The 26,683-nt window shown below is 44.8% G+C and overlaps 1 protein-coding gene across 2 annotated transcripts in view; it reads right to left on the reverse strand.

The window, feature by feature from the left end:
• The window catches only part of LOC143982972 (multidrug and toxin extrusion protein 1-like), a 98,711-nt gene that overhangs the window by 38,196 nt on the left and 33,832 nt on the right, over positions 1–26,683 (reverse strand). For both annotated transcript variants that reach the window (XM_077482155.1, XM_077482156.1), the window contains 6 exons: positions 15,930–15,972; positions 12,187–12,231; positions 9,002–9,099; positions 4,272–4,369; positions 213–326; positions 44–111 (listed from right to left, as the gene is read on the reverse strand). In XM_077482155.1, coding sequence (XP_077338281.1) covers positions 44–111; positions 213–326; positions 4,272–4,369; positions 9,002–9,099; positions 12,187–12,231; positions 15,930–15,972 — 466 coding nt within the window. The remainder of the gene's footprint in view (positions 1–43; positions 112–212; positions 327–4,271; positions 4,370–9,001; positions 9,100–12,186; positions 12,232–15,929; positions 15,973–26,683) is intronic.

Here is a 26,683-nt window from a genome sequence, read left to right on the forward strand (position 1 = left end):
ACAGACTTCACCGTTCAGATTTACATAAATGTAGGTATTTTACCTTGTGGATTAGGCATATTAACTGAGACAGAATGGATTGTCCTCCAAGTTCCACTAAATTAATAAGACCTAGATGTATAGAGAAAATAAGGATAACGTATCTTCATCTCTGTAAGGGATTGTGTTATCTTCATCACAAAGCATGCAAGTGAACAAAACTGTTTGGTTACCTGCTAATATCATTGCAATTTGATAAGCCCAGAATTCAAAGCCCATTACCAGAATACCAGGGATGCCCAATGCTAGGAAAGGCCACCAGTCTTTCAAACATTCTGTTGTCCAACCTGTAAATAAAAATAAAACACGAAAATGTAAATCCTGCTTATGAAGTAATGAAGATGATACACATACAAAAGAAACTCAGTGTATGATTAAATACAGTGTCTTGAGAAAGTATTCATACCCCTTGACATTTTCCACATTTTGTCATCTTACATTAAAAAATGTAAATGTATTGTATTGGGATTTTATGTGATAGACCAACACAATGTGGCACATACTGTAATTGTGAAGTGGAAGGAAAATGACAAATGGTTTTCATTTTTTTTTTTTACAAATAAATATCTGTGCAATTGTATTCAGCCCCTTACTCTGATCTCCCTAACTAAAATTGAGTGCCTTTAGAATTGCCTTCAGAATCAACTGCCTTCAGAAATCACCTAATTAGTAAATACAGTCCACCTGTATGTAATTTAATCTCAGTATAAATACAGCTGTTCTGTGAAGCCCTCAGAGGGTTGTTAGAGAATCTTATTGAACAAAGAGCACCATGAAGGACAAGAAACACACAAGACAGGTCAGGGATAAAGTTGTGGAGAAGATTAAAGCAGGGTTATGTTATGAAAAAATATCCCAAGCTTTGAACATCCAACAGAGCACTGTTTAATCCATCAGCTGGAAATGGAAAGAGTATGGCATAACTGCAAATTTACCAAAACTTGGCTGTCCACCTAAACTGACAGGCCGAGCAAGGAAAGCATTAATCAGAGAAGGAGCCAGGAGGCCTATGCTAACTCTGGAGATCCACAGCTCAGGTGGGAGATTCTTGTCCACAGGACAACTATTAGTCGTGTACTCCACAAATCTGGCCTTTATGGAAGAGTCGCAAGACGAAAGCCATTACTGAAAGAAAGCCATAGGAAGTCCTGTTTGCAGTTTAGGAGAAGCCACGTGGGGGACAGAGCCAACATGTGGGAAAAGGTGCTCTGGTCAGATGAGACCAAAAATTAACTTTTTGGCCTAAAAGCAAAACTCCATGAGTGGCAGAAAACTAACATTACACATCACCCTGAACACACCATCCCCACCGTAAATCATGGTGGTGGCAGCATCATGTTGTGGGAATGCTTTTCTTCAGCAGGGACAAAGAAGCTGGTCAGAGTTGATGAAAAGATGAATGAAGCCAAATACAGGGCAATCTTAGAATAAAACCTGTTAGGGACTACAAAAGACTTGAGACTGGGGCAGGATTTCACCTTCCATAAGGACAACAACCCTAAACATACAGAGAGAGCTACAATAAAATGGTTTAGATCAAAGCATATTCATGTGTTAGAATGGCCTAGTCAAAGCCTGGACCTAAATCCAATTGAGAATCTGTGGCAAGACTTGAAAAATTGCTGTTCACAAACGCGCTCTATCCCATCTGTCAAAGCTTAAGCAAATTTGCAGTAGTATACACTTGGAAAATGGGCAAAGAAATTATCACATCACAACACAAAGAAGAATGGGCAAAATGTCACTCTCTAGATGTGCAAAGCTGGTAGAGACATATCTAAAAAAAACTTGCAGCTGTAATTGCAGTGAAAGGTGGTTCTACACAGTATTGACTCGGGGGGCTGTCAGGGAATCCCTGTGAGACATCTGGCACATAAATATGCGCATAGAGTTTCCCAAAGAATGGCGCGCGCATGAGTCCACGATCTCAGGCTCAAATCCTCTTGGCGCCAGATGGCCTATTTAACCACTTGCTTACTGGGCACTTAAACCCCCCTCTTGTCCAGACCAATTCTCAACTTTCAGCGCTGATGCACTTTGAATGACAATTGCACGGTCATACAACACTGTACCCAAATGAAAGTTTTATAATTTTTTCCCAAAATTTAAATAGACCAAATCTTTAAAAAAAAAAAAAAAAGATTTTTTTTATATTTTGTTATAAAATTTTGCAAACAGGTAATTTTTCTCTTTCATTGATGTACGCTGATGGGGCTGCACTAATGGGCACCGATGGGCTGCACTGGTGGGCACTGATAGGCAGCACTGAGAGATGGCACTGAAGGGCATTGATAGGTGGTATTGGTGGGCACTGAGAAGGGGCACTAATAGGTGGCATTGATAGGTGTCACTGATAGCTGGCAGTGATGGGCACTGATCGGTGGCAGTGATGGACACTGATAGGTTAAACTGAAAGGCAGCACTGCTAGGTGGCACTGATGAGGCACTGATTAGCACCACTGGTGGGCATTGATAGGTGGCACTTGTGAGCTTTGATAGGTGGCAAACATTCATGGGCACTGATAGGTGGCAGTGGTGGGCACTGTGGGAAATGGCAGGTAGCACTTGCAGGCACAGAGGAGGAGGCAGATGTGCATCCTTCCTCTTCGGGACCGATGTCCCTTGAGCTTAAGCCAGTGATCGGCTTTTTTTTCTCCTCACGCTGTCAGTGTGAGGAGAAAAAAAGCAGATTACCGAGCTTTTGTTTACACATGTGATCAGCTGTCATTGGCTGGCAGCTGATCACGTGGTGACTCGGAGATCACAGCCCACATCATGCGCGCTCTGCAGGGGGTGCCCAAGGATCGCGCAAAGTGAAGGACGTCCTATGACGGCCTCCTGGAAATTCAGGTCCGCACTGTGGCCGTCATTCGGCTATAGGGCAGACCTCAAGTGGTTAAAGCGAGTCTAGCCTCCTATCCTTTGCTGACTGATCTTCAGCTGTGTTCTGTATCCTGATCTGATCATGTGTGCTCTCCTAGTTGCTGACCTGGCTTGTTCTTTGACCTTGGCTGTGTATCCTGTTCCTGTTTTGCTGCTCACCTCTGACCCGGCTCCATTCCTGACTCTGGCTCTGTTTATGATTTAGTACCCCGCTGCACGCCTGCTGATGACCCTCTTCCTGAGACTCTGCTTCTGTCTATGATCCTGGCTTCTGTTAACCCTCGGATGCCTGCCTGGCTGTCTCCTGCTTCCGTTCTGCACACCGATGCATACTCCAGTCTCCATAACCCTGACAAGCTGCCGGCCTGGAATCATCCACATCAGGCACTCTGTCCCTCTTGTCCTTCGGCTTCCTCTGTCTCAGCCTTAGTGGGGCCAGCATAGGAGATATAAGGGAGGCCGACCTCATTAACTCAGTCTCCTATCAGATACATGACAAGGGCTGAATAAAAATTGACTTGAGGGGCTGAATACAAATTCATACTTTCACACTGGGGCAGAGGGGCATTAGCGGTAAAGTGGAGTGAAGAAGGTTATCGCCGTGAAGGGATGGGTGCCACAACTAAAACTGATCCCCTATGGCGATCCCAGCAGCATCTGCAGCTGGCAGGAGGGAGAGGAGAAGAAGGGAACACTGCAGGGGGGGACACATGGGGGATCAGAGGACAAGGAGGGTGGCAGTAATCTGAGCGGCAGAGGGAGGGTGCTGTGTGCAGATACAGGAACTGATCCCCCTGCAGTGCAGCCAGCAGGTGGAAGACGAGGAAAAGCCAGCTGCACTGCAGGAGGATTAGTGAAGCCTGGTGCTGGAACTCATTCAGTCACTGGGCTCCAGAATTCAGCTTGTATGTATCCGTGGGACACTAAGATTTCAATTAAATCTCTGAACAGGCTAGCCCATTTCTGGATGGTTGGGAGGTATGCATTAACATGTACTTTTTATTTTTTTCAAAGAATGCTTACTTTTTCTGATGCTCATTTCATTGGCTTTTTATTTCTCTCCTGCAGATGGCAGGATTTACCCAGCATTGGATGCATGGCCACAGAAACGCATACAGTCCACTCTCTCTTGCAGCTCTGCATTCTGTGAGAGTGAAAGACTGTGCATGTGTTGGTAGGAAACAAAGCTAAGTGCTTGTTTGTGAGTTTTTGGGGTTACAGATTCCATCATGTTAATTTATTTATGATGCTGTAATGCATAGGGAGCTTTTGGGCAAGAATCAGCAGAACTAACCCTTTCATTTTTATTAATATAATATAACTGTGTACATATATGAGACATGGCTTACCTGGCCAGGATTCAACATGCAGCTTTTTTACTTGAATATAGATAAACAACAAGATGCATTCAAGAAATGCTCCTATAGTTAGTGTCAAAGCAGCACCCCTAAAAGATTGGAATCACAAACAGGAAGTAAGCTTTCGCTGTGAAAAAAATAATTTTATAATAAAATCCATTGTTAAATAAGTGCCAAACCTTTTGGTTTTACTAGTCTGTGGATGTATAGCCAACAAATGATATTTGATTGTATACAGTAATGTGATTTCCAAAAATGTGAGAGGGAGTCCAGTTGCCTTTCTAGTGTATTTACCCCACCCAGAAAGCCTAAGCCCTTGTACACATGGTCGGAGAATCTGTCGGAATGAGTCTTATCGAACGGTGTCGTCAGATAATCCGACTGTGTGTGGTATGCATCGGACTGATTCCGTCCGAATCTCCGTCCGACCCAATTTTCCAACATGTTGGAAATATTTTCCGACCAACTGGGCCGGACGGACCTAATCCGATCATGTGTAGAGCATTTTCATCGGACCAAGTGCCACGCATGCTCAGATCAAATTCCTACATCAAAGCTATTGGCTACTAGCCTGAATGTAGTCCCATCGTAACGAAATTACGTCATCACGTTCTGAAAGATCCGATTTTTCGCCAACTTGGCCCGACCGTGTGTATGTAACAGTTTCGGACACAATCCGTCGGACTAAATCTGACGGGCAAAATCCGGCGGATTTGGTTGGCAAAATCTCCGACCGTGTGTACGTGGGCTAAGAGCCGTGTGCCTATGCCAATACATTGCTGTGAACCCTTGTACTTGGGTATATGCCAGTGTTTGTGTAGACATGAATACAGTATACAGGCATATGCAAAAAAATTGAAAATTCTCTATTTTATGCATACTACTGTACGCTATACTTATCTGTACATGAGCACTAGCATATACCCAAGTACAGCTAAGTACAGCTATTCATATCCATGGGTGGGTGTGCACAGCACCCAAGCTTTCTGGGAGGGAAATGCATCAGCATTTACATTGCACAGGCTCACTCGCCCATGTGCAAGAGGCTTAAAGGAACAGTAGCATACTGGTATACTTGTAATCTTAAAATAGGTGTAACACAATCAGCGCAACCTTTTCCACTCAAATAATAAATCAATATGTGACTCCCAATTGAACCAAATGACAATAACATAGCAAAAACAATACAAATAAATAAAGTGCCTATTACTAAAAAAGGGGGAGAACCATAGTGAACCCTGTATAACCTTTTTATTCATGTAAAACCAGGGGATAAACACACTTACAAAAAGACTTTTAAAACTCACTTTACAAATCCTCATCTCACTGCTGATGCTGGAATAACATTGGTATGATGTCACGGGCTCAGCTCCTCCCACCTGTATGTGTTATGCCCTCCTATTGGGCTTCCTCAGTAGGCCTGCTAGTGAATAAAAATGTATACAGAGAGCACCATTGTTCTCCCCTTTTTTTATTCCATGGCACATTCTATGGAGGATAAGTAGGAGTATACTCTGACTACTCAAAATTAAATCACGGAGAAGGAAGAGAGACACGGATATACCCAAAGGAGGAGTGCAAAAGGCATATTAGACTCTGCAGTGGGGTCTGATGCAAGAGGTGAGCTGGCACTTCATATAGAGGTGGAGGTTCACTTAACACAGTTGGGAAGATTGCTTGATTTGTCACAAGTTTTATGCATATTGCTGTTACACAGGACGCTCTCATCAGGACCGCCAGACATTTTGGGGCCCCTTACACAGATTTAGCACTGGGCCCCCCCCCCCCCCCCCGGGCCTGACCTCAAACATTCTCCAAGATCCACCCACTGGCCATCCCACCGAATCCACTGTAAATTGAGAGGGATAGAATTTACAGCTTACCAATACTTAGATGTGGTGCCTGCATTCATTTTATTTTATTTTAGGCTTTTTTTATTTTCTGTTTTCCCCTTTTGATCTGGTCAGTAACACACTTGTATTAGAGTGCCCCCACTCTGGATGGAGGAGCAAGAGACACCTTTGGACAGCAGTCTGAGGGGCAGGGGGAGGAGAGTATTAGATGGTCTAGCAGAGTTAGGTAAACTAAACAAATAAAGCCAAACTCCAACTCACACTTTATAATCAGTTACAGCAAACATTTTTTTTCCTTTTGGGATAAAGGTGAATACATGGAAACTGATTATTGTAAGCACCTCTCCCAGTATTAAATGTTTTATCTCCAAGACAGCTTGTTCTTTAAAAAAAAACAACAGACTTGCTAGCAGGATCACCAGGTGAAAAAAAAAAAAAAGGAAACCCCTAAAAAGAAAACGAATGCGGCCATCACATCTAAGAATTGGTAAGCTGCTATATAATAAATGTTAGCTTTGGGGTTTAATACTGCTTTAAATGGATAAAGTTCATAAAGTGCTGACAGGGAGAGAGAGAAGGGGGGTATAGAGAGAGTTAGAGGGGAGGGCATAGAGAGAAAGGAGGGGTGGTCAGGGGGTTAGAGAGGGGGGGGGGATCAGCGAGAGAGAGGGGGGTCAGGGTGAGAGAGAGAGAGGGGGGTCAGTGTGAGAGAGAGAGGGGGGTCAATGGGAGAAAGAGAGGGGGGTCAAGGGGAGAGAGAGGGGGGTCAGGGTGGTCAAGGAGAGAGAGAGGGGGTCAGAGAAAGAGAGAGAGGGGGGTCAGGGAGAGAGAGAGGGGGGTCAGGGAGAGAGGGGGCCAGGGAGACAGGGAGAGGGGGGCTCAGGGAAAGAGGGGGGCCAGGCAGAGTGAGAGGGGGTCAGGGGGAGAGAGAGAGGGGGTCAGGGGGAGAGAGAGAGGGGGTCAGGGAGAGAGAGAGGGGGTTCAGGGGGAGAGAGGGGAGGGTCAGGGGGAGTGAGGGGAGGGTCAGGGAGAGAGAGGGGAGGGTCAGGGAGAGAGAGGGGAGGGTCAGGGAGAGAGGGGGGCCAGGGAGAGAGGGGGCTCAGGGAGAGAGAAAGAGGTGGGCCAGGCAGAGAGAGAGGGGGTCAGGGAGAGAGAGAAGGTCAGGGAGAGAGAGAGGGGGTCAGGGAGAGACAGAGAGGGGGGGTCAGGGATAGAGAGAGAGAGGGGGGTCAGGGAGAGAGAGAGAGGGGGGGTCAGGGAGAGAGAGAGAGGGGGGTCAGGGAGAGAGAGAGGGGGGGTCAGGGATAGAGAGAGAGAGGGGGGGGGTCAGGGATAGAGAGAGGACAGGGTCTGGTCACAGTGCTCACTTACTTGGAAGGTCCCTGGGGACCCTCGGTCAGCGGCTTCTTTCACTGTGGCTGTCGGCTACTCAATCTTCTCTCCCCCACATCCCCTTAACAGATACATTAGCACATGAGCAGGGAGAGAGGGTTGGGAGAATGTCTGTATGTGTGAAGCTCAGGCATGCTGGACGGGTCAGAGCAGTGTTTAATTCCAGGAAAGCCGAACCTCCCAAGCTGCCTGTCACTAAACACTGAGGCCAGAAAATGGTTAGGAGGACGGAGCATCTTAGCGGCCATCAAAGGAGGGGGAGAAGAGGATCAGGTGGATGGAACCACGGAATTCTGGGGGGTGGGCACTCATTTCTGCACCCCTCGAGCACATCGGCTAACTGTGAGTCAGAAGCTAGTGCAGTGGGCAGCACCAACGGGAGTTGGGACTAGTGTAGGGAGGGCAAAAGAACAAAGGGGAGGTGCCAACTTGGAGCCCGAGACTCATACATAATATAGTCAAGAGACTCATGCCGCATACACACGATCGGACTATCCGGCGGACGACCTGCTGGACTTTGCAGTGGAGGTCCGTCGACTGCCAAGTCCTGTGGACAATTTTGAGTCAAAACTTCTTTCTAAGCCCACACACGGGCGGATAATTTGATCGTGTGTACGCGGAATCAGAGAGACTTTTATTATCTATTAGGTGTATGTTATTTTGTTCAAAGGATATATAAGTTATGTTACATATATGAATTGCGCTGCACTGTTTTATATATATATATATATATATACATATATATATATATATATAAAATCTTCTAATCATGTCATCTTGTAAGCATGTTTAGACTGCCCCAAGCTAAGCAACAGCGCCCTGATTGGTTAAACCCGTTAACCCTTCCTTTTCCACTCTGAGTGCTGTTGTGCAGAGGAGCTCAAATAGCTGAAGCTAAAGCTAAACTCCAGGCAGATTTGAAATACATACTTACCTTTTATAAATGTATGGAGTCCCCCCCTGTGTTTGTCACAACCACAGAGGGTGCATTTTTAGTAATGAATTCTCCCTCACCATTCCTCCTAAAGATGTGGATTATCCACAAAATGTATCAAAGTGTTTAGTGGCCCAATAGAGGTCCACATATTGTAATTATACTGTTTGGATTTGTATAATCATTATAGTGTAGGTGTGGCCAGGTCTAATTTTGAGGTAGTAGCATTGTGTTCCTTGTTATACGATTATATAGGTATAATGCACTAATTTATGTGTTTTTTTATATATATAAAACATTTTTTTTCATGTACTTAATAAAAATCTTGAATTTTAATATTCAAATATCTATTATTGTTTATATACCTAAAAAGGCCAATTGAATGGTTTGTTTTTTCTGTTGGGAAAAAATTTACAAATAGCATGATATATTGCAATATTTCATTACATAACTATACAAACCAGCGTTCTTTTCTGGCTATGTAAGCCTCACATTTTTGTACGCTATAATGAACTGCAGAAAACAGTAGTAAAAGCACTTACATGACTCCAATATTTAGAACAAAAAGCATCAGGTAATTCAGAATGGCATTGACAATAACTCCCAATAAGCTTATTAGGATTTGAGGCCACATGATCTCCTATAAAAAGAGTAAGAAAAACAGAATCATATACATTAGAAATAATCCTAATGCAAGCAATATTACAATACTATGCAGGAGAACTTGTCTGTGTTTAGAACAAAGCCATATTTGTAGTACATAGCAATCCTTATATCAAGACTGTAGTAACGGCACCTTATTAAAGGTCCTGCTTGCTACCTACAGTAAATGCCTCATCCCTTGTCTATAATAACACTACATTTGATCAGCCCATCCCTGGGTCGTATGCTGTCCCTCTCTTTCAGGTGTGTGCAGATGGGCTCTCTATGGAAGTCCAAATTACAGACTCAAACATGCACAGTACAGTGACTGTAGAAAGAGGTGACCAAAACTGGACCAAGTAGTAGATTACAGCATTGGGACACAATGATCAAATGACCTGAGGAAAACAGAATTGCTCAGAATGATGGGGGGCTTGCATGAAAGTTGCACCAAATTATACTGTAACTATCAATGTTGTTTTTGCAATTTACAACTTGCTATTTCACATTCTTGGGAGGACACTTGTGTGCCTAAGTTTCAGTTTCAGCTATTGATCTCTGTAAACCAACTTTTTACAACAGCAGGTAAAGAGATACAGTTAAACATGTTCTCACAACCTAAAGCAATAGTTTATGTTTAAAGTGATTCTAAAGTCTCAATATTTTTCCTATAAACATAACAAACATGTTATACTTACCTGCTCCGTTGCAGTGGATTTGCACAGCACAGCCCAGATCCTCCTCTTCTCTGTTCCCTCTTCTGTGATCCTGTCCCCTCCCTCCTGTTCAGTGACCCCACAGCAAGCAGCTTGTTATGGGGGCACCCAAGCTGAGTCACAGCTCCCTGTGTCCATTCAGACATGGAGCCCCAGCTCAACCCCACCCCCTCTCTCCCCTGATTGGCTAGCTGACTTTGATTGGCAGCCACGTGAGCCAATGGCACCGCTGCTGTGTCTCAGCCCAACAAGAAGGAGAATCTCAGACAGCTGAGACACTCGTGGACATCGCTGGACAGAGGGGCCTCGGGTAAGTGTTAGGGGGCTGAAGGGGGATGCTGCACACAGAAGGCTTTTTATCTTAATGCATAGAATGCATTAAGATAAAAAAATCTGCTGTTTCAACTCCTTTACATATAAGAAAGTGAACTGTAAATAAACAACGTATCCTCTTTCCCTCAACGCTCAGAGATAACTCAAAAAAGCTAAAAGACCCATTAGCTGCTGCTATAAAATAAACATTATAATAACGATGCTAGAACCTCCAAAGGAAATACCCTCATTAGCAGTGTTATACAGTTTAATAATGTAATAAAGCCACAATGTCCTTTGGATCTAAACCAGGAAAGGTGAGTGATAAATAATATGGCAAATCATCCAGGAAACCAAGGTTTTGTAGAGTGATCCTCCTATCACCACACCTCGTGCAGCACCGCTCCTTTAGACGCCCTTGAAGTTGTTGAAAAACACATTAGGGCATGTCTACCTATCTACACAGCTACTCTGCCCGTCTATCAAGCGTGGAACTCGACCCAGATATCACCGCTATCTTTCAATCCAGAGGAGCGATGAGTGTTACACACGCTAGCAGACGTTTATCTGTTACATGCTTTTGCTTTTTATTCAGTTTGTAAGTGCAATATGTAGGGTTTTTTTATGGACAATAAATCTTTTTTAAATCAACAGGTTTTATTTTGTTTACAGTGCATACATGCTACAGTGTACATTTTCAGGTATGGATACATTTCATACATAACTTCAAACAACAGTAGTGTCCACATCTCAGGTCTTTATCATCACACCATGGCATATCCATGGAATACATGGAATAAATAAGTACATGGTTTAAGTATTTTGTGACTCGCTTTGTTACCCATGGGCTTGGTGATCCACATGCCATCGACCTAACCGTGCGTAGTGCGAGGGTCAAGTTATGAGCAAGTGTCTGACTCCTGCAGCCACCTGTCCCAAATTTTATAGTATTTCTCAGGACATCCTCTATTGGTGTATATAAATTTTTTTATATGGGAGGGTATTGTTTATTTCGGACTTCCAGTCTGCTAAGTTTGGGGGGCAAATCCTCATCCATTTCGTAGCTATTACCTTACGCGCTATGAATGGTGTCTCATGCAGAAATACCTTTGTGTACCTGTCAGTCGAGTCTGGCATGAGTCCTAGGAGGCACATTTTTGGGTCAAGTGTGGCTGGAGAGCCCATATCGCCATGAAGGAATCTCACTGTGTCCAAAGTCCCTGTATTTTGGAGCATGACCATAAGAGGTGGATGAACGTGCCCGTCTCCCTCCCACACATTTGGCACAGAGTGGACTGAGAGTTTCTGTATCTGGCTACCCTAAGAGGTGTAAGGTATGCCCGATGGATGATATAGGTTTGGGTCAGTATGTCCGAGAGCTTTGGCGAAACCTCCTTGCAAAGTTCCAAGGCTTCCCCCATTCCTCGTCCTCTATGGGTCCCACAGCCCTTTCCTAGCGAGGTTTAAGGCAACAATAAATCTTTTAAATGGAATTATGCTATGAAATCAATCCTTTCCTTTGGTATCACCATTGATGAGTTGGATCTGCACTAGTTTTCAACCTTGGAGTTTAAGAGGTAGTCCTTGGAGCTTAAGAGGTAGCATTAATCTGAAGGCTTGCTTACATTTGAATTTGGTGAGTTTAATATCCTAAGGGAGCGGTGCTGCACAAGGTGTGGCGATGGGAGGATCATTATACAACCTTGGTTTCCTGGATGATTTGCCGTATTATTTATCACTCAACTTTCCTGAATATTGTGGCTGTCACAAAGATTTTATACCCAAGGACTTTATTGAACTGCATTTATTTTTAGTGCTGCTAATGCGAGTATTTCCTTTGGAGGTTCTAGCATCTTTATTATAATAGTTCATGTTACATGACCCAAAAAAAGGTTAAAATTAATTTGCAGTCATGACCTTAGTAAAGTAAGGAAATATGATAGGCAATTCTTCACAAATTCCTTATGAATTGCAGTGGAATTATTTTTTGTACTCTGTTAAGATGCGAACCGTACTTGGTGGCATCAGGAAAAAATAAATCTACTTTATACATTTACCTGGTTTTGCAAGTAACGTAGCTCAAGTTGTACAAAGAAGAATGCCTGCATTAAAAAAAAAACAACAGGTAAGTGTTGTCTAAACATACAGTATTCTTATGAAAGGTATAGTCAAGACCAATGGTACTCAACTTTATTGAGACTAGGGCCCAGTTCTTCCAAAAAAAATAAAATAAATATGTGGATGCTAAATATGTATTGAAATGCTGGAAGGCTCTGGATTTGACTATATGGGGATGAAGGTTCTAGAGGGGGTTAGGGGACTCTGCAGCAGACTTAGTGGTCCTGTAGGGGGTGATGATTCTGGGGGGGGGGGGTAGCTGGGGGCAACTGTGGGGGATAGGATACCTAGATGGAACATGGGTTCTCTCCAAGAGGCTGTGGGATTTGCAGGTGCAATGTGGGATACTAGAAGGCACTTCTAGGAGGAGGCTTGGGGACACTGTTGTGGACACTATAGTGGGTTGGAGGCTCTGCAGTCAGCTAGGGAGTGCTGAGGGGGGTACTTTGTGGCATTGGTGGGCACTGGGAAAAATCAATGACAAAAATACATTTTTAGTAGAAAGAGAAAGAGTTAGAATTTCTGGCAATTTTTAATTGTCACCTGTGTCTTCTCATCCCAGTAACTATCAAAGCCCCAATTCACTGTACAGACCTCACAGGGACAGGAGCTAAGGAACAATGGAGTCACTCACAGTGTAACGTGAATGGAGACGTAACATATAAATGTAAGAGCAAGATAGTTTTGCCAGTAGCTGAGATGTGAGGTGATCTGTAGAAGTATTGTACACATAGTTTAATTCTGGGTTATTAAAGATATAGGAGGTTCTTTACAAAAGGCAAATCCACTTTGCACTACAAGTGGAAATCACAAGTGCAAAGTGCACTTGAAATTGTACTGAAAGTGCACTTGGAAGTGCAGTAGCTGTAAATCTGAGGGGTAGATCTGAAATGAGGGGAAGCTCTGTTGATTTTATTATCTAAAACGTTGTTTTTTATTTTCTTTGCATGTCCCCCTCAGATCTACAACGACTGCACTTCCAAGTGCACTTTCAGTGCAATTTCGAGGGCACTTTGCACTTGTAGTGCAAAGTGAATTTGCCTTTGGTAAATAACTCCCATAGTATTCACAGTAATCAGTCAAACACATATGTCCCTCTATTAGCATGTGAAAAGGACAGGGCCAGCTTTTAGGATAAAGGTGACACCTAGATGCCAATAAACATCCCCCATCCGAGTTAACAAAAATTGTCAACTTTCTGAAGCCTCAAAGAAGAGTCCTAGCCATGTTGGCTACAAGGATCCAAAGGGGGCATTCACAAGGCAAGCTTTGATTGGTATGAACAGATCTAAGGAATCTATTTTATTTCTCATAAAAGCTAAAATATTGGTGCCAGAGAGATGAAAATGATGCCTTCTGATTGTACACTCGTTGGGCTACAAGTACATGAAAATCTGTACTTGTAGAGTGTGTAGAATCCTAGAAAACACACAAAACCGTTATATGGCACCTGATTGTGGCTGGCAGGCAGTGATTGGTACTTTATCGATTGGACCCATGCGCTGGTGTCAGAAATCTTATCCATGACTTAGCGATCGGCGCCGTTCTGGAGAAATTCGACTCTCAAGACTGAGATATGGGTGCTAATTTTCCAGCAAAGCCGGTTCAAAACTGGGGATTCCCACATGGTTTTCGACATGCTTCTGTCAAAGGATAAACTTCAGTAAAGTTTATTTCTTTTTTTTATCCCTTTTTATTTTAATAGCTTATAGCCAATTGTTTGTCTTTTTGTTTATTTTTTATTTTTTTGTAACTCCTTTTCCTTTGTATATATTTTATGCAGTGCCCACTTTTGGGATATTAAATTATAAAATTAATACATGACTAAGCTAGGGCTCATATATCTGGAGAGATTGTTGCATTTTTGTGCCTTGGTGCTTGGTCTAAGTTACGTTCCCATCTGTATGTAATTGCACTGTGTGTTGGCAGATTGCATGCAGATTGTAAACTAGCAGATCTGCCAAAGATGTGCGTGTGTGGTGGCTCAGCAGACCAGTCTGCGGACAAACTGTTGGGTAGTGGCAGGCTATAGTTTTTGGGTCTGGTGTGTGGACAGTGGGAAGAGTAATTAACACCGGGGTTCTAGCTTGTAGGATAGGAGGAACCCTAGAAGTGTGTGCTAATTGCTAGACTGCTCCCCAACCATTAGAGTGCACCATATTGTATGTAAGATTTGTATCTAATTGTGTGGTCGGCCATCTGGATTGGAGTGGAGTCTCTCTCTAGTGATGACCAGAAGAAGTGCCAGCTGTGAAAGAGTATCACAGCCAGTCTTTTTTGCTTAGTATAAGTTCCCCCTTATTCCTTTATACCTCCAGTCACAGAACCATGTCCCGGTTAGCTAGACAAATAAAAAAGCTTACATTTCTGCCCATCACATGCAGCCTCTGTTCCCATCATACAGCATGTGTGCCCATAAGATGCAGCCACTGTGCCCATCAGATGCAGCCGCTGTGCCCATCAGATGCAGCCGCTGTGCCCATCAGATACAGCCGCTGTGCCCATCAGATACAGCCACTGTGCCCATCATATGCAGCCACTGTGCCCATCATATGCAGCCACTGTGCCCATCGTACAGCCTCTGTGCCCATAATATGCAGCCTCTGTGCCCATAATATGCAGCCTCTGTGCCCATAATATACAGCCTGTGCCCAAATGTGTTGGAGGCGCTTGGGGGGGTCAGATATGTGCTGGGGGGGCACTTTGTGAGAGAAGAGTGCCAGATGCAAGGGGGAGGGGTAGAGGGGGTAAGATATGTGCTGGAAGGGTCCTTTGGGAAGGAAGAGAGATAGTGCGGGGAAAGGTTGTCAGATTTCAAATCCAATCCACAGTTCTAGCATTGTCTTCCCCCTGCCAAATTCCCCCCCCCCCCCAGCACCCCTTGATCACTCCACATATTTTCCACCTTGTCCTCCATTCCAGCTGCTCTGACCCCTCCCTTCACAGAGCATAATAAAAACTTTCTACAGACCTGATATCACTAGTCCCTGCTCCTCCTGTGTGTACAGAACTGAGAAGGAGGAGGAGGGGAGGACCTTTGATACACTAACACTCTGCTCTGCTGAACCAAGTTGCTGTCAGGGAGAGCGGAGACATGTCACTCTCGGTGCAGTCCTTGTGAATGATGTGTCTGGGTCTGGGGCAGAAGTAAACCCAAAAACATCATTCAAAAACTGTACTGTCCAGGAGACCGTATAGGTGGCAACCCTTCATATGAGTAAAAGTCCTGATTTTTAAGCATCAAAGGGCCAATCAAAAATGCATCAGGGTATATTTATAAAGCAGTGAATGTGACATTAATCAAGCATTTATTGTAGGTATATCTTCCTGATACATGTGGTTTCTTCCTACAATCCAAAGACATGCTGGTAGGGCAATTGCCTTCTAACTTATCCCTAGCGTATGTGTTTGTGTATGTACATTGTAAGCATGTGAGATAGGGACCTTGACTGTGCTTGAGGGCAGGGACTGATGCCAATATCCTGTATATAAAGTGCAGCATCAATGCCAAAAAATGCCTGCAATAATAAATGTTTGTCACATTTACTGCTTCATAAATATTCCCCCAGGTCTTGCTGAAATATAAAATTTTGGGCCAAGTCTTGGAAAGATTTTGGAAGGTGTAATTGTTAACAGCCTTTATGTCAGTATTTAAATATAAATGATATCAATTGATACTTACTGGAAGGGCTGGAATTAGAACCAAAACACACAATTCAGTCTCCCTGTTAGGATAAAGATGTATTAAATAGTTTATATTCAAATATTCAAAAAGTTTAGTTTCAAGAGCAAAAACTAACCCCAGCAGATGTAATTAAGAACATAGAAATCTCACCCTCAACTTTCAAATGTGTTAAAAAAAAAAAAAAAGAAACTACTGAGTATTCTATCTGGCTGATGTCACATTGGCTAACCCTACTTAAAGGCCAAGTTCAACTTTTCCAGAAATAGCCTATGCAGTCAAAGGGCCTCAGTAAATAATTAAAATCTGTGCAGCTTTGTAAAATGATCATTCATTCATTGTTTTATCTGTAGGCCATTTGGGTCCCCTCAGAAGCGTGGCTTATTAAGTCCTAGTTATCAACCGCCACGCATCCAACAGTTTTCACATCCTAGCAACAAGTCGTGATGCAAGGGTTGGCAACAAGGAGTTTATAAGCTCGGCTTCTGAGGGGATCAAAATGACCTGCAGGTAAACCAATGAAATTGATGATCCTTTTTTGCTGCACAGATTTTTAACATTTACTGGGACCCCTTAAAAGTATAGGCTATTTTCTGGAAAAGTTGAAACTAGCCTTTAAAGCTTAATTAGTTTATTCTATTTACTTAAAGGAGTTGTAAAGTAAGAAGGTTTTTTTATCCTGATGCATTCTATACATTAAGAGAAAAAGCTTTTTTGTATAGCAGCCACTCCAGCACCCCCTACCTGAGCTCCATCTCTCTCCGGCGATGTCTTGAGTGTCTTAGTCATCTGGGACTCTCCTCCTGATTGGTTGAGACAGCAGCGGCTCCATTGGCTCCTGCGGCTGTCAATTAAAGTCAGCCAATCAGGGGAGAGAGGGGACGGGCCAGGCCGGGGCTCCATGTCTGAATGGACCCAGGGAGCTGTGACTCAGCTTGGGTGCTCCCATAGCAAGCGGCTTGCTGTGGGGGCACTCGATATGCCTGAGAAGAGGAGGATCCGGGCTGCTCTGTGAAAAAACCAACTGCACAGAGCAGGTAAGTATAACATATTTGTTTTTTTTTTTTAAAAAGTGAGATTTTACAATCACTTTAAGTCAGAGATGCCCAAACTTTTGAGGAGCGAGGGCCACTAAAGTGACTTGGGAACCAGTTGCTGGCCACAATGAGCAGAGCGGGTAGATGACAGGTTTGTGTCCACTTTGCATATGCAGAGCAGACAGGGACACAGCCCCCTCTACTCTATGGGCCCTCTGATCCGATCTTCCCAGACAGAAGGGGGCAGATCACCTTCTGTTTTTTTAAGTGGATCGAATTGGAGATAGGTGGTTGCAGGGGCGTTACTAGGTCTTCAAAAGATCTGGGGCTAGAGCCCACAGCAGCGACGTAAAGAAAGTCATACGCTTGGGTGGCCATACACATGTATATAATATAAGCGAGTGTGTGTGTGTGTATATATATGCACGGCCACATTAACAATTAATTTATTCCCCTTTATAATTTTTTAACTTTGACTTATTCTAGTGTGAATTTTGATTGTTTATGTATAGAAATAATCAATTGGATACTATATTCCCCTTTTTCTTGCTAGTTTGATCATTTGCATTATATGTGTGCATTGGTGGCATTGGACGTTGTTTGTCCTGTGGCTGTGCTCTTCTTTGTCATGTCCCTAGGTTGCGATGCGCACTGGGGATTTCCCCCCGCCTGTTTTGACGTAGGGTGGGCGGGGTCTCCTCTACTGTGCATTGACGCCATGTTTCTGGCGCCAGATATTTGCCGTCCTCGTGGCGTGCATGTACTGGCTGCCGGGTCTTTCATCTCCGACCATCGGGGGGCTCGGTCTGATGCTTGCACCGGCTTAGCTTGGTTGGTATGGCAGGCAGCTGTGTGGTGCCTTCCTCACCTCCTTGGATTCTCGGGTTCATGACGTTGTGGGCAGGTCTATGGCGGCGCCCTCCGAATGAGTTTTCCCCCCTCTGTAGGGTCTCATATCCCGGTTTCCTTTTATCACTCCCCCATTGCAACCACATGCTTATTGGCTTCCTTGCCTTCATCCACGTATTTTTAGGTACTCATACATTTGCATCTCCTTTCTCTTTTTTATTGTTATTATTTCATTTCTTTTTCTTGCTCTTTGTTTTTTCTCACTGGCTGTTTTTTCTATCACTGTGATTTTGTTTTCTTTTCTATTAGTTTTTTTATTCTTTCTTCTCTTATTTTTCAGCCTTTCCTCGCACTTTCGTTACTCTTTTCTCCTCCTTAGTTCTACACTTTCCTCACCTTTGCATTCATTTTTTACACTCAGACTTTTGTTTGTTTATTTCTTAGAGGTCCCTTCATTATGAGCCACTCCACTTTCAACACTGAATTAGTGTCACATCCCACACTCTGACCTCCTTGGGGTGTTATTTGTGCTCTCTGGGTGTCGCCTGGGCTGTGCCCCCTCAACCCCGGTTTATGGCATTTTTGGCTGGCCTTTCAATGTGCTGTACCACTTATGCGCAGATATACATGTAAGTCTGTGGGTCAAGTGTACATATGTGGGGGTTTTTCATATTGTACATTTGTCCACCTCTTCCCAGACCATTCAAAATATGGTTGTTTTTTCCTTGTTGGAATGTATATCTCAATGAAATTGAAAATATTAATATATAGTTATGTGCAATAACATGTAAATATATGACTATTTGAATTTATTAAACCTGTTTTTTACCTAAATTTATGCTTCTGCTTCCGTGTGCCTCATATAAAGTCCCGCCCCTTGCTCTCTTTTATATATATATATATATATATATATATATATATATATATATATATATATATATATATTATCATTACATCAGGGTTCCCAGAGAGCCACCCCCTTTCATCATGGTCCCCAGAGAGCCTCCCCCTTTCATCATGGTCCCCAGAGAGCCCCTTCCTTACATCAGGGTTCCCAGGGAGCCCCCACTTACATCAGGGTTCCCAGGGAGCCTCCCCCTTACATCAGAGTCCCCAGAGAGCCTACCCCCTTACAGCAGGGTCCCCAGAGAGCCTCCCCCTTACATAAGGGTCCCCAGAGAGTCTCCCCCAGAGAGCCTCCCCACTTGCATCAGGGTCCCCAGAGAGCCCCTTCCTTACATCAGGGTCCACAGAGAGCCCCTTCCTTACATTAGGGTCTACTGCGAGCCTCTTTCTTACATCAGGATCACCAGAGAGCCTCCCCTTGCACCAGGATCCCCAGAGAGCCCCCTTACATCAGGGTCCACAGAGAACCCCCCACCTATGTCAGGGTCCCCAGAGAGTGCCCCCACTTACATCAGGCTTCCCAGAGAGCCCCCCCACTTACATTAGGGTCCCCAGAGAGCCCCTCCTTACCTCAGAGCCTCCCCCACTTACATTAGGGTCCCCCAAAAAAAACTCCTTACCTCAGAGTCGCCAGACAGCCCCCCTTGCCTCAGTGTCCCCAGAGAGCCCCCCCACTTACATCAGGGTCCCCAGAGACCCCCCTTACATCAGGGTCCCCAGAAAGCCCCCCCTTACATCAGGGTCCCCAGAGAGACCCTCCTATTTACATTGGGGTCCCCAGAAAGCCTCCTATTTACATTAGGGTCCCCAGAAAGCCTCCTTACATTAGGGTCCCCAGAAAGCCTCCCCCTTACATCAGGGTCCCCAGAGAACCCCCTTACATCAGGGTCCCCAGAGAGCCTCCCCCTTACAACAAGGTCCCCAGAGAGCCTCCCCCTTACATCAGGGTCCCTAGAGAGCCCCTTCCTTACATCTTTCAGCTCTCTCACCCGCCCGGCTCTCCCATACTGCCTACCCACTCTCTGGTGCTGCCCGCCGCACTTGCAGCCCGGCTGCAGAGAGGTCACGACCATGGCCGTCTCTGAGAGACTCGGGGCTATGGGCCCCAAATTCGGGGCAATAACCCCAAAAGCCATCCCCTAGCAACACCCCGGGCGGGTGTAAACAGACATCAGTCCGTTTACATCTGCCATTTAACAGAGCAGCCTGAGTTAGGAATTAGGGATGTAGGAAAAAACAATTTCTTGTGTAGCGCCCTGGAGTTTAGTCAGGAAGCTCCTCACTAAATTCCTTGTCAGGAGTAGCTACTGTAGTTAATTACTGGGGATCCATTGACATCTCCCTATTTTTGTGCTGGTTGTACTTTCCTCTTCTACCATCAGGTGGCTGGGCACTTGGAGGTATTAGATTGAGAAAGACCTCAAAGTCAGGTTATGGGTATATGGGTTATCTCAGCCAATGGGCAGGGATTTTGTTGAATCTCTTGGCCTGCTGGGAGAGCCAATATATTTGGGTGAGGTCAGGTGATCCAGGTTCTTGTACATGTGTCATCTGCCCCGGGCTGCTAGGCCAGAGATTGGGTCTATCCCAGGGGCATCAGGCTGCCAGGCTGTGTGAGGGCCTATCCAGAAGTAAGAGGGCAGCGCAGGGTTGGGACTGCGGCTTGCTGCCCAACCAAAAGTGATAGTTCTGACGGTCAGAGAATCTGTCGTGGACAGAGGTAGAGGGGAAGCTGTCGCCACGAAGAGACCAATCACCTTTACCAGGGACCACAGTGAGTAACTGAGGCAAGTACCAGAGCAGTATTCTCCCCGAACAATCACAGTGGAGAATCGGGAAACTTCAGGCGGGGATCAAGTCAGGGACCCAACCAGTGGAGGTGACGCTTGCAGAGCAGCCTTGTGTGCCAAGCTAGAGAACGAGCCGGTCAGCAGGGGTAAAGCTTGAAGGTATCTAAAGTACCAAGCTAAGGACCCAGCAGGGAAGCGTGGGTGACGCTTGAGGGAGATACCACCGGAAAAGCCTTGAGGAGCTCACGGGATACAGAGTCAGTGAATCAGAGAGTCCATTCAGAGACCAGGAGCTCAAGAGGCTGAAGAACTACAATGAGAAGTTGTAGTACAGCTGAGAGAACTGTTACTTTGAGTTAGGAACTGTTTAAGTACTGTTGCCATAGGAGACCTCAATCCTGCATGTGCAGAAGTGGCGCCTTGCTGGGGCCTTTCCCTGTACGGCTGTGTTCCTGTTGAAGTCTCTGAGTCTGCCATTTGAAATTGCAACTGTAAGGGTGTACTGGCCCTAACCCTCTTCCCCTTGCAAAATATTAAAAGGACTGTCAAAGAAATAAAACCTCTTTTACATCCAAGAAGTGTCTGGCACCCCATGACTTTTAGCACCTTTGCACCCACTATGCCTCACAACCCACCACATACAGTATTGAAGGATGTCAGCTATTCTTGGCCCTGGAGGTTTTCATTAGATCAAAGGAGGCCTTGGACCTTGCTACACTTGTGCATGGGAACTTTGTCATGGTTGCACCTTTTTCTAAGTAAAGCTTTGAAAGTTTGCCTTCTGTCTGGTCTGAAGTTATTAAAGGAGTGTAATGCAATTAACCGGCACACATAGACTCCAGCTTTGGGTCACTAGACACATACGGGTATGACGATAGCACTTAAAGGGATATTCTTTTGCAGTACTACATGTGTTTGTCATGGGCAATGGAAGTCTAGAGTCAGTAAAAGCAGCCTGTCGGTAGCAAGTACCTGTGTCAAGTAGGACAGCCTCTAACTGCGAGGGAGATGTCTGTACTCCTTCTGCAAGCGGTCCGTCTCCCATAGCAACAGAAGCAGACTCGCACCGCCAAGGCCCCCATGCTGTACTGTGGTACAGGAAGTCAAGAGTTAAGTGAGTGCACCTGCTAGCCACATGGCGGGGACCCATTTTGCTACCGAGAAGAGGTAACGGCAAACGCTGAACAGGTGGATGTGGACATAAGGGGCCAGTAGAAGGAGCTGTATGCTCCGAGCATGTAGTTTTGCTTCCTGTCTTTCCTGTCCTCCCTATACCCAGGTCGGCCCTCTGGGTGACATCATTTCCCTGCATGTGGTCCACCTTAAGCTGCCTGAATCTTCTTCACCTCCTGGTTTGGAATCAGCGCCCTACACAGTTCCTGACATCATCTGGATGCCTGGGAAACTGGATTGCTAGCACTCCTCGAGGGGGGACATCTTTTATCAAGAAATTCCCTTGATTTTTGCTTTTATCTAAGTGCATTACTTTGCACATTAAAAATGCTATTCTAATACTACACTTAGGTGCGCCTCCCTCCTTTTTTCTTTTTGCATTCTCACTGAGTTCTGGCATCTGAATTATTTGTTACACACCTAAGTTGGCATGGACTAGTTCCACCATACTAAGGACCAATACCACGCATATATATATATAGAGATATATATATATATATTTTTAACTAATTGTGCAGACTCAGTATTGTTGTGCACTAAGTGACTTTCTTCTTTGGACATCAGTTCAGTGTGTCCCTCCTAAATGCAAGCTACAGTGAGAGGTGTACGTCCATCTCTGGGAGTGGAGGCCCACTTTAAGGTTAAGTATTCTCCCATGGCAGCTTCAGCCTTGTCCCATAGCATTGATGGAAACGCCGCAGAGTAAAATGTACAAGGGATCGTGGTGATGCTTAATACATCAAGAGAGTTTGCTAGAGTTGGTTCATGTTTATCATCTGCTGGGTCGTTAGCGTGGCTCAAGTAAAGGTACCCCATGTGTGAGGAGAGTGACCCTGGTACAGGTGTCTAGAGTAGCCCAGAAGAACGCACCCCAGGGGTAGTCCTCTCATGTGACCCAGAACTTGGTGCCCAACATGTTAATGGGAAATATTGATGAAGGTCCGCCATCGCTTGCCTACACCTTACATACTCACAATTTATTGCATAGGGAAAATTTAAAATCTAAGGTAGTAAATGAGTTGGGCTCTTCACAAAGTACAGTAAGTTTACAAACATCACAGTAAGTTTACAAAAACTTTCTAAACAAATGGCCAGTTTACTGTCATTCAGACTTTAGGGTGGGGCCAGTCTGTGCCCAGTGAGAATAAAACAATGCCCCATTTTTGGTATTAGGAGGAGAAATAGTGGGTGTCAGTGGGAGGAATAATTCCCCCGTTGTTGGTGTCAGTGGGAGGAATAGTACCCCATTGTTGGTGTCAGTGAAAAGGAATTTTGCCCCATTGTTTGTGTCAGTGGAAGGAATAGTGCCCTGTTGTTGGTGTTAGTGCTGGAATTGTGCCATATTGTTGGTGTCTGTGGCAGGAACATTGGCTCAAGGGCTGGATAAAGGCAAGCGATCTGGCCCCAGGTCAAGATCATTCAGATTAATAGAAGAAGGCTAGAAATAATCGTACACTTTGGAAAATAATATATGATTGTACAGTTTGACACCATAAATATGCTTTAATTACTTATTGCGCATTTTCCTATACTGGAGGATACCCTCCATGTAGCAAAATTAGGGAACTGTGTAAATTAGATTAGATTGGTGTGCTATTTAGACTGGAAACTAAAGTCATGACTCATATTCTTCAAAATCAGGAGGGGTCCAACCTTTTAACTTTCCTGGACCACATTGAAGGTAGAGGAATTGTCTTTGGCCACACATAAGATACACTAACAATAAGAGTAGCTCACGGCAAGAAAAAGTTGGGCAGATGACAAGTTAATTATCACTGATATAGATAATGTACCTATCATCAGTAATAAAACTTCGTTTTTTTTTTTTTTTTTTTATATTTTTTTATTATAAAAGTAAAAGAGGGCAACAAAAAACTAGATAATAAAATATTTGACACTGTTTTTTTTTATAGACTAACACATCAATATCCGCTCTGATGGATGTAATAGAAATTCTCTATGATCTCATAAGGTGTTCATCAGATATTTTGGTTTTAATTTTGCTCTTCATGTGCATTATCCTTGGAAATAGTTGCTCACAAATATAAATGCTGCTGAAAACAAATGACGAGTGATTGTAAAGAGTGGGATGTTTTTCTTTGGGATGATAAAACTCCGGTAAAGAGACTCTTCAGCCACATGTTTGCTAAGTGTAAAACGGAAAATTTATGTCAAATACTTACCGTAATTTTCCTTTCCTGATGGACTCCATGGCAGCCTACGTGTGGGTTTAGTCCCGCCTCCATTACCCTATAGGACGATACTCCCATAAATCTTTGCTCCCTGCCAGAGGCCGTGTTCGGTAACTATCCTACTCCAGCCATTTGGGAGGGAACTCCTGCTGCCATGGAGTCCATCAGGAAAGGAAAATTACAGTAAGTATTTGACATACATTTTCCGTTTTCCTGACAGACTCCATGGCAGCCTACGTGTGGGAAATAACTCGCCAAGACACAGCCGGGTGGGCAAAAAATGCTGCTTAACAAAGATTTATTTGACACCATCAACTGACAAAACTCTAACTCCAAAGTCAACTGAGGATAGAGCCGCCGGCTCAACACAATAATGAGACATAAAGGTGTGAATTGAAGACCATGAGGCCGCCCTGCATATCACGTCAGGAGCCACATGGCGAGATGCCGCCCACGAGGTAGAAAGACTTCTGGTCGAATGCGCCGTCACCGCCTGAGGAGGAGCCAAGCCCTTTTCTCTGTATGCCCACTGGATCGCTTGAACTATCCATGCTGCAATTGACCAGACTGATGCTCTAGTGCCCTTGTTATTCCCACAGAACAGAACGAACAGAAAGTCCGACTGCTGGAATGGAGCTGTAGCTTCCAAGTAGAGCTTTAATGAGCGTCCAACGTCAAGAGGATGAATTTCCGAGGAATCCGAGGATCTGAATAAGGGTAGAGAGATTTTCAGATTTTCATGAAAAACCGAAGTGACCTTAGGGTTTGACCCCAACATTGGAACTAGGACCACTCTGTCCGGAAAAAAGTTAGAAAAGGCTCCTTGACTCCTAGAGCTTGAATCTCTAACACTCGTTTCGCCGAGGTGACCACCACCAGGAATGCAGTTTTCAGGGTGAGTTCTCTGATGGAAAGAGCCTTACTGAGAAGAGAAAAGAAGTCCAGAACTAGAGGCAGATCCCATTTAGGGAATCTGTTTTTTTTCTGGGGTCTCAATCTTACTGCGCCCTTGAAGAACTGCTGGATAAGGGCATGCTTGGCCCACTGAACCCCTGTAAATGCGGAAATAGCCGAGACCTGAACCCGAAGGGAGCTAACTGACAAGGGTAAATCCAAGCCTGATTGCAGGAACCCCAAAACGTCTTGAACTGTGGGTGAAACGTAGGAACTGGTTCTGGAGGACACATAAGATACAAATTTGGCCCAGATCCGTTCATACACCTTATTAGTGCTTCTTCTCCTCGCACTTAAGAGGGTGGAAATGGCTTCCTTAGGACACCCTAGTGCTTCCAGCCTTCCCCTCTCAAGAACCAGACCTTCAACTGAAGGTGAGCCGGACATGGATGGAGAATCGACCCCTGGGAGAGCAGGTCCCGTCTGGATGAAAGAGGAAACCAGGGCCTGTTGGGCCAATGCGGAATTATTGCCAACACTTCTACTTCTTCCCATCTGAGTCTCTTCAGGAACTGGAAGATAATTGGAATTGGAGGGAAGGCGTATGCCTTGTGGAACCGCCACTGCTCTGTTAGGGTGTCTATCCCGTAGGCCTGCGGATCCTTGAACCTTGAATAGAACCTGTTGAAATGGGAGGCGAATAGATCAACTTCTGGAGACATCCCCAGGGATAGAACCCACTGAAACACATCTTCGTGAGGGGTCCACTCGTTGTTGTCCAAGTGGACTCGTGATAGAAAGTCCGCTTGGACATTGAGGACTCCAGGAACATAGGCTGCTGTTAGGTTGGCCAGATTCCTCTGGGCCCAACGCATTATTGGATCCACTTCCCTCAGCAGAGACTGACTTCTGGTGCCCCCTTGCTTCCTTACGTATGCAACCGCAGTCATATTGTCCAGCCTGAGGACTACGGATGCACCCACTATCAGATGCGGAAATGCCAACAGCGCTAGGAAGGCTGCTCGTAGTTCTAACACATTTGAAACTATTCCCCGAGAGGGAAAGTCCCAAATGCCCTGAGCCACTTCCGATAGACAATGTGCCCCCCAGCCCTTGTTGCTGGCATCTGACGTCACTGAGATCCATTTGATTGGAAGAAAAGAGTGGCAATTCAATAGGTTCTCCCGACGAAGCCACCAGAGGAGGGAACCTTCTCATGGTCTGAGTAATCTCGATGGACTGGGCCTTTTCTCCCGACCATTGGCGAAGAAAACCCATTTGAAAGGGGCGCATCCTCCACTGTGCCCACTTCACCATCGGTATAGTAGACACCATGGTGCCTATGATCTTTAGGCAATGAAGAGCACTGAGACGAGATGAAGAGAGAGCAAGGTGGATCCTGTCCCGTACTACTGCAATCTTCTCCTCGGGCAGAGAGATGGTACCTTTTGCCATATTGAACAGGGCACCGAGGAACACGAGAGACTGTGTAGGAACTAACTGGCTTTTCTCTAAATTCAGGAGCCACCCGAATTCCTTGAGGGTTGCGATGACTTGATCCCTGTGATTCAAGAGACAATCCTTGTCCTGAGCGAGAAGAAGCAAATCGTCCAGATAATGATGAATCCGGATTTTTCTGACTCTCAACAATGCTACGACTGCTAGAAGGACCTTCGAGAATGTGCGAGGGGAGGTTGACAGACCGAAAGGAAGGCAAGTAAACTGTAAATGAAGCTGGCCAATGGAAAAACGAAGAAACTGTTGGAACTCTGTGGCCACTGGGACGTGAAAATAGGCGTCTTTGAGGTCTATTGAGACAAGCCAGTCCCCTGGCTGCACTGATTGTTGAATCGTGGACAGCGTTTCCATTTTGAATTTTTTCTTTCTTATGAAGCAATTTAGACGCGTCAAGT

This window comes from Lithobates pipiens, unplaced genomic scaffold (genome assembly GCF_037356315.1).
Source record: "Lithobates pipiens isolate NorthernLeopardFrog02 unplaced genomic scaffold, aLitPip1_a1.2 Scaffold_16, whole genome shotgun sequence".
NCBI lineage: Eukaryota > Metazoa > Chordata > Amphibia > Anura > Ranidae > Lithobates > Lithobates pipiens.